At 43.5% G+C, this 12487-nt stretch overlaps 2 protein-coding genes across 2 annotated transcripts; one reads left to right on the top strand and one right to left on the bottom strand.

The window, feature by feature from the left end:
- The first annotated feature begins 3332 nt into the window (after positions 1 to 3332).
- nanp (N-acetylneuraminic acid phosphatase) lies at positions 3333 to 5466 on the top strand. Its single transcript, XM_068568508.1, has 2 exons — positions 3333 to 3474; positions 4557 to 5466. Exons 1-2 carry the CDS (start codon positions 3385 to 3387, stop codon positions 5196 to 5198), a joined length of 732 nt encoding a protein of 243 aa, XP_068424609.1. The 5' UTR covers positions 3333 to 3384; the 3' UTR covers positions 5199 to 5466.
- A 430-nt stretch (positions 5467 to 5896) lies between these two features.
- Positions 5897 to 12330, bottom strand: polr1b (RNA polymerase I subunit B). The gene is made up of 15 exons (XM_068567922.1): positions 12124 to 12330; positions 11728 to 11895; positions 11471 to 11617; positions 11222 to 11354; positions 10971 to 11107; positions 10577 to 10800; positions 10311 to 10482; positions 9994 to 10165; positions 8988 to 9269; positions 8723 to 8856; positions 8460 to 8630; positions 8161 to 8317; positions 7829 to 8025; positions 7160 to 7410; positions 5897 to 6997 (listed from the first exon to the last, which is right to left on the bottom strand). Exons 1-15 carry the CDS (start codon positions 12298 to 12300, stop codon positions 6115 to 6117), a joined length of 3405 nt encoding a protein of 1134 aa, XP_068424023.1. The 5' UTR covers positions 12301 to 12330; the 3' UTR covers positions 5897 to 6114.
- Positions 12331 to 12487: the final 157 nt, after the last annotated feature.

Consider the following 12487-nt stretch of genomic DNA (forward strand, 5'->3'; position numbering starts at 1 on the left):
TTGATATTTACAAACTTTAGAAATCTTCTGATGTTTGACTCTTACTTTGAGAAGGTAAAGCGCTTGGAATAATTACGTTTTAGATATCCAGTTGAGAGTTGGCATCATCTCGCTTAGAAATTATGAGATGTGTCCTTGGAGTTGTGGGGATCAAATGAAAATGCACGAGCCAGAAGCTTCTGCTTTAATTGCTCCAACCTCTTCGTCACCGTCATAAGCAGCAGGGCAACTTTGACTGTTAGACAATCACTTATTCTTTCATATCAACAATTAAATCACTGACATAAAATAGTTTTGTCTTTGAACAACCCTCCCCGAACCTTAAACTTGTAGAACGTACATTCACCTCATTTACATAGTCTTCAGCCCTCATCAAATCAACAACTGTTTATCTTAACTTGCATAGTTTGTTTAATTTAGTCCCTTTCAATTGTCCAATTTTTCCATCATGTAATGGTAAAATATGTTATAATAATGCATAATACTATCATCTGAATTTTAATGTTTCTCATGGTTTTAACTTCAGAAGAGTACAGAAGGACATTTCTAAATCTGTGTATATGTTACAACTGGGCCTTCAAGAGCAAAGACCAGATCACACCACCATGAGACGTAAGCATGCATAGGTGGATAATGTACACAGAAATTATAAATGTATACATGACTTTCTTGGCCGTTCGCCTTCTCTAAAGACGTTACGTCTTCTTTCGAAGATGCTACTTGCTTCATTGATTCCTTATTTAGTAATGACATTAGACCTATGCATGATGTTGTATTCTAATACTTCTGTTGGTAAAACCTATATACTAATGTATTCACTCCTTCTCTTCACTCCTTATCTGGTATGCGATCAGACCCTTGAGCTTCTTCGCTGTGGTCATCTTGGACCAATAGAAGAGACGCTTAAGTTCCTATAAAATACCGTGTCTAACATGTTAACGTCGAAGACTTCTTCACAGGTCACTGGATTTGTGTCTGTGTCCCTTGCAAGCCGAAATAAACAAAGAGACTATATGCTGATCCATTCAGCCTCAAAGAGTGGCCAACATTTAAACATTTAATTGAAGCAAGTGGGACCCTGTATTTGGACTTATTTGACGATGACACTAGTTTTCATAGGCCTGCTGGAGGCCCCCTAACTCACAATTTACATAAGCCAAGCGAAAAAGCATATCCCTCCTTGAGCCTTATCCATAAACTCCTCTAGAGGCACCATCCTGCCCCGGACCATATTGTGTTTGTTTCTGTGTATATGCAGGTTGCCAGACGCCCCTTGTTACCATGACAAGTGCCTTTGGGCACATTTAGGCTGTAGTTCATACATTCCCCTGGCCTCGATAAAATCTCACGTCTACGTGTGTGTGGTCGAAGTTTGTCTCCCTATCAGAGGCTGGCCTTGATGGCAGCAACTTGATAAAGAAAGGACAGCTGAGTTCCAGTTATCATTGCTCCTCCTTTTATTGCAGCTGCAATGTAAGGCGGGCTGGTTTAAAATCTTTAAAATCTGAAGATTGTTTGATATTTCAGTGCGTCTTCAATGATGAGATAACGAATTTGGTGCCACTTGGTCAAAAGTGGCACAGACGAGCTGTATCTGTGTGAGGAAATACTGATTTGTAGGTGACCCGCACACTTTCTATTATGCATGATTGGTGTCACATAAAGGGCAGGCCAATACAATTTAGGGGTCCATTCTTGTCAGATTGATTCAAACTCAAAAGCAGCGAACAGCCTTTGAATCCCAAGTGATAAGCTCCTTCCTCTGAGGGCCCAAAGACTCACATGTCCCTATGACTTACACTTGCCCTATCCAGGCCCAAGCCAGGATTATGAAAGAGGATCAATGGCCCCTGTTCGCTCACAAACACACACACACACACACACACACACACACACACACACACACATATAGAGGTACCCATAGATCAGAAACACAGCTGGCCCAGATGAACGCCCCAATTATAATAACAAAAACACAAGACCCTTCTTGTGACGGTCACAAGAATATAATAGGCGATAATGAAGTCTTTAAACGCATTGGAAAATGAGGCGGATCAAATGTACTCAAGTGCTATCTTCCTGCTCTGGAGAGGCTATCAGGTGGTTGGCAGAATGACACCCTTAATGAATGGCCTTTGTAAGGGGTTCATGCCCAGTTGAGAGATATAGCGTGTGACTATGTGCAACCACTGCCACCCACACAGATAAAAGAGGAATGGTTGTCGTGCAGACAAAGACACCAGGTCTCACCAGTCCCTCAGATGCCTGCACTTTCTTGGAAGAGTCACAAGCAGCCTGTTAGGGAAGTCATTTGCTTCACCCTCCCTCCCATACATCAAAAGGGAAACTCCATTTTTACTTGTAAGTTCACTCTTCATGCATCAACTGTTTATGTTTCTTTTCCCTTTGTAATGTTAAGGGTAATGTCACGGCTGATAAAAAGGTTTTGAGCTCATTTGTGGCACGGCTGTCATTTAAACAACCGTATTCGTCCTTCGCATGCGAGCAGTAGGTTTTGTTTGTTCTCATGGATAATAGCAGGCTTGGCTTCTCACACTATTTCTTGATTTATAGTTTATCTGTGTCATTTTTTTGTCAAAAGTAATTGAAATAATTAGGTCAGGTGTTTTTCTTAAAGACACAAGCTGCAATCAGAATGCTGTCAGGTAATGCGAGAAGGGATTGTTGTGATTTACATTGTTGCGTGTGAACCTCTGGCTCATTGCCAGTTCAGGAGGGGTTAAAAAACAGGTTGCATAAGAAATGAGGTATGTTTTGATTTTTTTAAATGTGTCTCACGCAATATGTGCTTAAATTTGCAATATGCATGGTCAAGTGTTGTATGAGGGCATTTGATTTGACAAGTTATGACACTTTTGTGGGGATTAACCGGGCCTATAAATAATTTAGAAATGGATTATAAACATGCTCCTGTTACAGTTCAGTCATAAATGGAATTTTTTCCAATAACGGAAAATTGCGCGTGGTTTCTGGAAGTCTGTGTTATAACGGTGCTTAGCAGTAACAGTAATAGTTATTTCTATTCCCGAGCGGATGAACAAGCAGCTCCCTGGACTACGGTTCCTTTAAATGGCGCACACACGTATGGATGCATTGTAAATCATTTACAAGAGAAGCCGCTGAAGTGTCTTGAGAGCGCATTGAGAATCATCTGCACTACAGGCAAAATAAATAAATACAGTTCATATTTTTGGCTGTGGCGTCCTCTTCAGGAAGAAAGTCTCCAGCGCTGCACATTTATCAAAACTACAACTACAGTCATGCAGTTTTACACCGGCAGTAGGCTACTTCCGCATTGACCTCAAGTCCAGTCAAAGTAGAAGATGCAGCACGCGGTGCAATGTGAATGAATAGCCAACAGCAATGGACGGTCAAGCGGTGAAGGCGATATTGTTTGACTTGGACAACACGCTCATTGAAACGAGTCGGGCAGGTGGAAGGGCGATAAGAAAGGTGATGCAGCCTGACATTGTTCGTGGAGCATTTAAAGTTAGCGTCCATATTTGTAACGCCAGCCAAACAGAAAGAGCTCGTCCATAGACAGTGTATATAGGAAGCGTTCAATGAACTCAGGAAAAAAGAACTACAGGTGACTGGAAATTGACTATTCTATACGTCAGAGACACATTCTGTACGTTTGACACCCACTACATTTATCTGATAATACTGGTACATAAGTGTAACACATATTTGTGTTTTACACTTTACATCCGTCAATGTCTCTGCTCATCAGGGCATGCATGTGTTGTTGCGGATTAAACTGCCCGAGAGTAATATGAGTGTTAATGATATACATAGGATGTTATCACGACCCGGCTCAGCGTATTATAATACATTTAAGTATGTATTTTATTTCAATAAAAATAAAAAATACGTTTTAAACACTCTCGCAACACTTGCAGCGATCCAGCCTAACTTTAAACTGAAGCAGCTCAATGAAATGTATTTATGTGCACGCAAAATGTCCATTGTCTCTCTCACGCTCACATTTTATTTGCACTCATCAGGGCTGTGCAACTCACTCTCATAAGTGTACATGGAGTTTGGTTATGGCATGTAATTCACGGGAGTGCTCTGCCCATAATAACTGTGTTTACTTTCAATACCTAACTATATTCTCACTCTATTCCATTAGTAAAATTATTTCTGGTAGACATTTACTTGAAGATTTATCGAGAACTCACATTGTGTCAGTAATTACTTTTAAAGAAGTGACTTAGTTTAGAAAAGGCGCTCATGATACCTGGATGAGGTTAAATAGTGTATCTGAAAAGTACTTTTTGCCTGGTTTGGTTAGAATAATTACTAACTTTCCCAGGAACAGGTCTTAAAAGGTAAGCAAAATGTCTTATTTTGCATGGCATAGACAAAAGAGTCAAATAAGCTGATAGCTGTATAGTATTATGTTAATGTTTTATCTATAATTACGACGACCGGGCTTCTTCCACCACTGTTGTATTGGACTTTAGCCTAAACTTCTAAAACAATCCCTGATCTCTTTAACTTGTAAATGGTGATCTGTTCTAATCTAACAGACTAGTGGACTGCTCAAGACCACACTGGGCCTGGACGACAACACCATCAACAGCATCTGTGACAAGTTCAAGCAGAAGCTTCTCCAGGAGAGCTTTGACCCCTCAGCTGGCAGATCCATTGATGAGGTCCGTGTGGACCACTGGGAAAAGAGCATCCAGGAGACTGTGGGCAGTGAATCGCCTCCCTCATTGGCAGCTCAGTGCTACTACCTGTGGAAAAACAGTCGCCTTGAGGTTCTCAGCCTGTCCACTGACGTACGCAAGCTCCTGAAACAACTGCGCTGCGAATACAAGCTGCTGCTGCTGACCAACGGGGAGACTCAGACTCAGACTGAGAAAGTGAAGAAGGTCGGATGCAAGGAGTTCTTCGACGCCATCGTGATCGGTGGCGAACACGTGGAGCAGAAACCATTCCTCTCCATCTTCACGTTGTGTTTTGACATGCTGCAGGTGGAGGCCCGGGACTGTATTGTAGTGGGTGACTCTCTGGACACTGATATTCAGGGAGGCCTTAATGCCAAAGTACGGGCTACAGTTTGGATCAGCAGTGCAGGAGGCGCTCGGCCAGACGGTTCGGTGACACCAGACTACACGATCCCTACTGTGCTTGATCTGCCGCATATTCTGCAACAACTGAAATAAAAGAGCAACTAGTGAGTCCAACCATGTGCAACTGAAGTTAGGGGAGAGGACCGTCCTTTTGTGTGGACATTTGTAATCATTAAAAATGTTAAAAGATGAATGTCATGATCCATTTTCCGATTGATATTTAGTTTTAAATTTGTTTTGTGCATACTGCTAGGAATCTTTTTATATTATACATCTCTACAGTTCAGAACCATGTCTGCTAATCAACATGGCCAACATCTTTTATTTTCTGATTTTAAGTCATTTCACATCTCTAAGGATACATCACAATATAGCATGTTTGTTGGTAATTCAATAAATAAATGTCTTTAAAATAAACATGTTTGTTTCTAGCACTGTGTTAGAGTAATAAACTTACTGAGTGTTTTATAATTAAATCATTTAAGTGCAAAATTATCAAATTATATATTTCTTCATTTTTTTTTAATTATGATAATAGTGACGATAAATGATATTGAATTATCACCCCAGCCCTAAGAATCACATGATGCATAAAAGTTCAAGCTAGCAACAGACAACCCAGCTACAAAAATCTACTCATGCCTTGATAAAAAAAGATAATGTTACATATAGTCATATTTTACTGCAGAATGAGCACTTTTAAGTCCATTTTGCTGATAATACTTATTTTATCTAGAATTGTAAAGTGGGACTTCTATTTGTACAGTAAAAATATTAGTAAAATATCAGAATTTTTGGTGCAGCATAAACTTTATTCAACACTGAATGTACAAAAAGACCGTGGGTTATTTTTACATTTAATAACATGTCAACACATTCTGTCCATCATATGCTTCGGCGTTTTCTCAAAGTTTTGTGTAAACCTCATTGTTCTCCTTCAATAAAACAAATTGATTTTGTCTCATTTAAGGCACGCATCTGTTAACTGGTCTGATTGTCCCGCAAATATTTACTTCACATCTAACTTGACTTTGATGTTCATCGCTGCCAGCTCGGCCACAAAGTAGCGGAATACGTAAGGGACAGACACAAAGTCAATAGAGTCACTTTTACCGCACAGCAAGCAGACGGTATTGCGGTGGCGCAAGGATGACCAGTAGGGTGGTGGCTTCTCCAACAGAGGGGAGAGCAGGCTGCCGCAGTCAACGCACACCTGAGTCACCGACCGGTCGGAGCAGTTGAAGAGGCGATCGTGGAGCAGGAAAGAGGAGCCATGGGCGAGCAGGGCATCTCGCTCCATCTCCCCGAAACGGATGCCTCCCTGAATGTTCCTGCCTCCCACTGGCTGGTTGGTCACCTTGTCTCTCGCTCCGGTGGTTCTCACCTGGAACTTGTCGGAGACCATGTGACGCAGCCGCTGGTAGTAGACGACTCCAATGAAGATGTCGGCCTCCAGCTCCTGGCCACTCACTCCGCTGTAGAGCCGTTCCGTGCCGTAGAAGTTGTATCCCCCCGCCCGTAGCATCTCGCCAAAGTACTCGAGCGCGGAGCTCTCCTCTGAGAAGGTGAAGGGCGTGGCGTCATGGCTCAGGCCGTGGAGGGCGCCGGACTTGCCGGCCATGCTCTCAATCAGCATCCCGATGGTCATACGAGAGGGGAAGCCGTGGGGGTTGAACAGGATGTCTGGAGCCATGCCGCTCTCTGTGAAGGGCATGTCCTCGGCGGGCCACAGTCGACTCAAGATGCCCTTTTGACCGTGGCGGCTGGCAAACTTGTCGCCAATGGTGGGGTTTCGTGGCATTCGTACGGTGATGCAGATCCGTTTAAAGCGGCCTGTGCCAGTGTCGTTGCTGCAGATCTTTATATTGTCCACGACGCAGGCCTCTTGGCTCCTGGACAACATAGAGAAAAACACATTTACATTGTGCCTCGTCATTCGAAAAGTTACGCTGCAAAATTAAATATACTGCAGAATTTAAGTAATGTTCGAATTGAAGAATTGGGTTTTTAGATGTGATGATGAAAAGAATCCAAACACAAACATTGACACGTACTTGTAGAAGCTGACGAAGCTCTGGCCAGTGTTCAGGTTGATGTAGCTGTAATAGGGGTCTCCATACTGAAGTGTCGATCCAAGGAACGGAAGTCCATCAGCGTCCAATTTATCATTTATTTTGGGGTCACCTGGCTTGGCCCCAAACACCACGCTGTCGTCTCCCCTCACTTTGTCTGCCAGGTCCACCAGCTCGGTCTTGTAGATGCATCCATGGGCAAAGCCCCTCTCCCATGATGACTTGTTCACAATCTAATAAGGTAAACAAATTGGATTTTATTCCATTTCTACCAGAATCTACAATTGCCGCCACACCTTTGTTTGCCTGCGTCAACCAGTAAAGTTGCAATTTAAATCCATGTCGGTCAAAAATGTCACATTCTTATCAAATTTACCCTATTGGATATTTGTATGTCATAATTAGCTAAATGGATTCTTGAGTTATGGACAAAAAAAAAAAAAAAAGTTCTGTGAGGTCACAGTGACCAAAATTAGTTCATCCTTGCAATGTTGGCGCACATTTTAAGATATTCCCTCTTGGCATTCCTGAGAAATCCACATTCCACAGAAAGGACCGACATGACGACGTAGAACGTGCATATATTATGCCCCTGGCCTGTCGCCAGCACAGCGGCACAACAACTAAGAGTAACCATTGTGTTTTACTCACCATGGCATCCTCCATGTCGTAGCCTGTGTAGGATATAACGGCCACGATGGCGTTTGTGCCGCTGGGGTAGTTGTCCAGGTTGTAGTGGTCGTACATATAGGGCCTGACCAGTGGGCTCTGTGGGGTCTGGAGCCGGTACAGCTTGTTATCCGAGCGGTCCATGAAAGAGTGCAGGGGGAAGCCCATAGTCTGCTTACCTGAAAGGGGAAGATATTTAATGTCTGATGATCCACTGCTTCGAAATGGTAAAGAAAGAATTGAAATATTTGGATCTCAACGGCCTATACACTTGTGTGGTTGCTTGGAGCCTCCATGGTGATCTATCAACTCACCCATCTGACACTGATACATGTTCCTAGGACTCTGGTTGTGGTCTGAATAGGGGATGAAGTTAGCCACCACGCTGAGCATACTGTGCGGGAAGAGCTCCTGGTGTGTGGTCACTCCTGGCTCGATCTCGTCCTCCATGATGCCCACATTGATGTAAAGCTGGCAAAGGACAGAAAAAGATGATTAAATAAAAGTTTCAGTGACCAATATGCAAAACACATCACCCTTTACGGTTGTGTGCTTCAGGGACTAGCGAAACACATTTACCACAGTGTCTTCATAAATCAGAGTGTACACATACTTGTTCAAAGGTGCCAATCAACTCTTGCTTCCCAAGAGCCAAATTGCGTACGGGCCGCACCATCCGGCAGGGTGTTGTGAAGAGAAACAGGCCTGGGTACAAGCTGGCCTTGCCTGTTTTAGGAACCAGGACGATCTCAGTCCAGGGAGGGATCCTTTTCTCTTTCAGCACCTGAGGGTATTTGTTTTATACATCAGCTCTCTGCGTACACTATGTGGGTGGTACGGACAGTTGATCTCGTATACGTCATACTGTTGACATACCTTGAACCTACGCAGGGAGTCGACCACAACTTGGGCTAATTCAGTCTCCACCCAACCCACAACAGCCCCGTCCAGGACCACAGGGTAGCAGTTTAAAAAAGGTTGGCTAGGAGTTCCATCCATTGGAGTAACACCTTACAAACAAGATAAATGATGTTATGCTTTAAATTGCGCATTAGACAAAGTTTATTAAAGGACATACTATAATTTCATTCATAATGTATTTGCGCATAATGGACTTTATTTAGCAAAATATCGGATTTACCAATGGAACAGAGCAGACCAGGCAGGGATACGGTGGTCAAGCTTGACGTCACAATCTCACAGATGGCCGTCATGTGGTTCATGAGTCCACAAGGATCTCCATCTGGAGTGTGGACAGGACACACAAAGCCCCAGGACTCGGGCAGCAGCTTACGAACAGAAGTGGTCCTCATCTTGGCAAACGCTGCACCTCTGTGCACACAGCGGAAGTGAGACAGGTAGCGGATGAAGTTGAGCTTGTCGGCTACCACACACAGGCCTGTGTTCTGCAGCATGCCAAGGCCTGTGCACAGAGAGGGAAACAATGTTTTATTCAATAGATGACCAACACTTTTATGCCACAACACGTACTCATACCAGGATGAAAATCTCCAGTTCTGAAAAGAGTCTTCAACCTCTATTATTTCTAATGGCCATCAATGGGTGACTCCTGGTTGTAAAAATAAGTCTGCTTGTATAGAAGTCTCCTCTCTTGACTTATTACCTCAGTAAACATGTTTGGAAAAAATAGAAATCAACCTTTATCAATCCCCGTGGGGAAATTATTCTCTGCATTTAACCCATCCTTAGATATTAAGGAGCAGTGTGCTGCCGTGAGGCGCCCGGGGAGCAACTGGGGGTTCAGTGTCTTGCTCAAGGACACTTTGACGTGCAAACTATGGGGAGAGCCGGGATGGAACCACAAACCTTGCGGACACAGGACAACCACTATACCCATAAGCCACTGCCGCCCTAGTTTTCTTTGTTACAGCATGATGTTTGTTTAGTAAATGATGGTAAAATAGACAATAAAGCATGGTATGCTAGTGCAGTGCTGTCCATGTTTGTAAAATCTTAACCCTTTCCCATCATGTTTTCAGTTCATGAAAGTCAGTTGTAACATAATTGTGACAGCGGAAAAAACTAAATGCCCAACTCTAGGTTTCAAAAGAGGCAGTCCACAAATAGCTGATGCCACGTGACGACATCCACCTCTTACATACGGTATACGACTCATGCGGCCGTACCTGTCTTGGAGGCGAGGTTTCCTGTCGCCAGCAGATATTCAAAGGGTTTGGTCAGGTCAGGGCTCATGTTGAATATCCTAATCACGTTTTCAGCGGTCCATCCTCCTGCCAGCCTGCTGCCTCGCTTGTCAAAGGACAGCTTCACAGACATCAACCAGGCAGACATTCTCTCCTGTTGGGAATATTCATACAGGGTTAAATCCATAACTCATTTCCTCTGAAGGGGAGGCGGCGGGAGGAGGTGTGTGGGGAGGGGGGGGTAATTGTCAGTAAAGGGAACATCATCTTTGCTTCTCAAAATGACTTCATGACTGTACCTTCATGAACATGAGATAGAGTTGACCAGGAGTGAGTACTTCCTGACACATGATGCTGTCAGGGTTTTCCTCCATACACTCCTGCTTGGCAAACGTGAAAAGCTTCCTGGTCATCAGACACAGCAGGTAGAACTTCTCCGCGTCTGACTTTAGGTGGATGCAGATGCACTCACTGGTCAAAACAGAAGACAATCACAATTATTTTACTGAATGTGCTACAAAAAACATAACACTGTCGTTTCTGCGAGGCTGTTATAAATACATACTCTATCAGGAAGTTGGCACACTGCTCGTTTGTGTACCACTCAGGAAGGCTCAGCTTAACCCTGAAGCGCTCTCCCAGGTAATTAAGCACCTGGCTGCGGGTGATGCAGCCCTCCTCCATGACAATGCGCAGCATCTCGGATGCACAGCTTTTATAGAAGGAGTTTTCCTCACGACCTTTAATCAGTTCTTGGTAGATTTGAAAATCTGTGAAGTTCACCAGAGCCTGCAGGATGGCACAGAACGGTAATTACATATCATAAGTCACCAAAGTGTTTACACGTTACTTGTAGATTTCCAAGATATTGTTATAAAAACGTTTAATGTCTCTTTTTACAAGATAACAAATTCTGCAGACTTTTTGCACTTCCTAAACACTTCAACCCTAATTACTACCTTAAGTGCAAAGCCGAGGGGGAGGAAGAAGAGCTCTTTTTGGTAAATGAAGTTCAGCATCACGGTCCCATTGTCCAAATAGTGTAGATTCATGTTTATGGAGGTGTGCTCTTCCTTCACGCAACGCATGGAAATACCTGTGGGAGAGCATTTCTGGTGACATCCCTTTTTTAAAAGACATGCAGCTGTAATTGTTGAGTCTGGACTATTATTGCACCGCTTTTGCACAGTTTCTCAAATATAATATTTACCATACTGAGTGTATCCCTGGCCCCTGCTCTTCCACTTTGGTCTCGACATGGCAATGGGATAGTTCCTTCTTGGCATTATCAACATACGGATAACCTTCTCGTTTCCATTCACAATGAAATAGCCTCCCATTTCCTGTTAAATGTTTAAAAATAGGGGGGGGGGGGGGGGGATTTGTACCTAATTATTAATATTGATGGAATGCAATGCATGTCTGTTCATTTTGCAAACGTCCTAAATGTGTGTCTTACCTCTGCCTCTTCGTGGTGTTTCACAAGCTCTTTGGGGGACATGCCATGCAGGTTACACATTTTGGACTTCACCATGATCGGCAACTGACCCAAGGACTGTTTTATGATGCCTTTAGGGACTCCATTCATTGACCAGCTGACATCTGCCTGAGATGATACAAAACCCAACCGATTGAAAATATTAATAAAAATGTACAAATGTACTCATGTCACTCACATGCCGGTCATTTATTTCCCCCTCTTCATCTCAGACTTACCACCAGTTTCCCTTTGTATGTACATTTCCTTCCCCTGCACTCGGCTGGAAACACCTTCATATCCTTGCAGATGCTCCCTTTGGCAACCACGGGGCTGTAGAGGGTGGCCTCGACGAACGAGAGGCTGAACTTGTCCTCTCTGAACGCAAACTCCAAGGGAGGGATGGCCTTAAAAATAAAAATAAAAAGTTACACAACCCACAAAAAAGAACATTACAAACTTTGCAGGGGAACAAAAAAGTTGGACAGTAGAACGGTCACTGAAACAGTAAACAAGCGGTTAGCAGGGTGTCATTTCAAACGACCTTAACTCAATAAACACACACGTCGTATTTCATAAAGAAATAGCGTGAGTACGATGCATTGATAACTTTGCTCAAAGAGCGTTTAACTGACCTGCACGACGCGGCTGAGCCCATCAGTGACAGCCTGGTCAAACGAGTCCACGTGAGCTTTTGTCAAGTCCTGAACCGCGGCGAGTTGAGACTCCTTCAGGACCCCAAATCCTCCCTCGGTCAGATTCTTTAGACTCGGAGCTTTGGGCAAATCATTCCACTTTAGTGAGGTGTCCATGCTCGGGCAGCCGGGGAAGCGGTTGCTTGTTTACCACATGTGCACAGTGACACCGGAAGTACATCCGCGTAGCACCGGAAAACTTCTTCTTCTTCACTGACGAGTCACTATTTTTTTTTTTTTTTAGTGTTGTGGCAATACTGCCATCTTGTGGTGTAAATGATACCCTTCCATGTCTAGTTCTTCA

This window comes from Clinocottus analis, unplaced genomic scaffold (genome assembly GCF_023055335.1).
Source record: "Clinocottus analis isolate CAN_PGR_092001 unplaced genomic scaffold, fCliAna1.0.p SCAF_8, whole genome shotgun sequence".
Classification (NCBI taxonomy): domain Eukaryota; kingdom Metazoa; phylum Chordata; class Actinopteri; order Perciformes; family Cottidae; genus Clinocottus; species Clinocottus analis.

Coding starts and splice junctions, on each gene's coding strand:
- nanp (XM_068568508.1), top strand. CDS start 3,385: ATGGACGGTCAAGCGGTGAAGGCGATATTGTTTGACTTGGACAACACG. Junction 3,475..4,556: donor GTGGAAGGGCGATAAGAAAG/GTGATGCAGCCT, acceptor CTAATCTAACAG/ACTAGTGGACTGCTCAAGAC.
- polr1b (XM_068567922.1), bottom strand. CDS start 12,300: ATGGACACCTCACTAAAGTGGAATGATTTGCCCAAAGCTCCGAGTCTA. Junction 11,355..11,470: donor AACACCACGAAGAGGCAGAG/GTAAGACACACA, acceptor AACATTTAACAG/GAAATGGGAGGCTATTTCAT. Junction 7,411..7,828: donor ACGACATGGAGGATGCCATG/GTGAGTAAAACA, acceptor TTACCTTATTAG/ATTGTGAACAAGTCATCATG.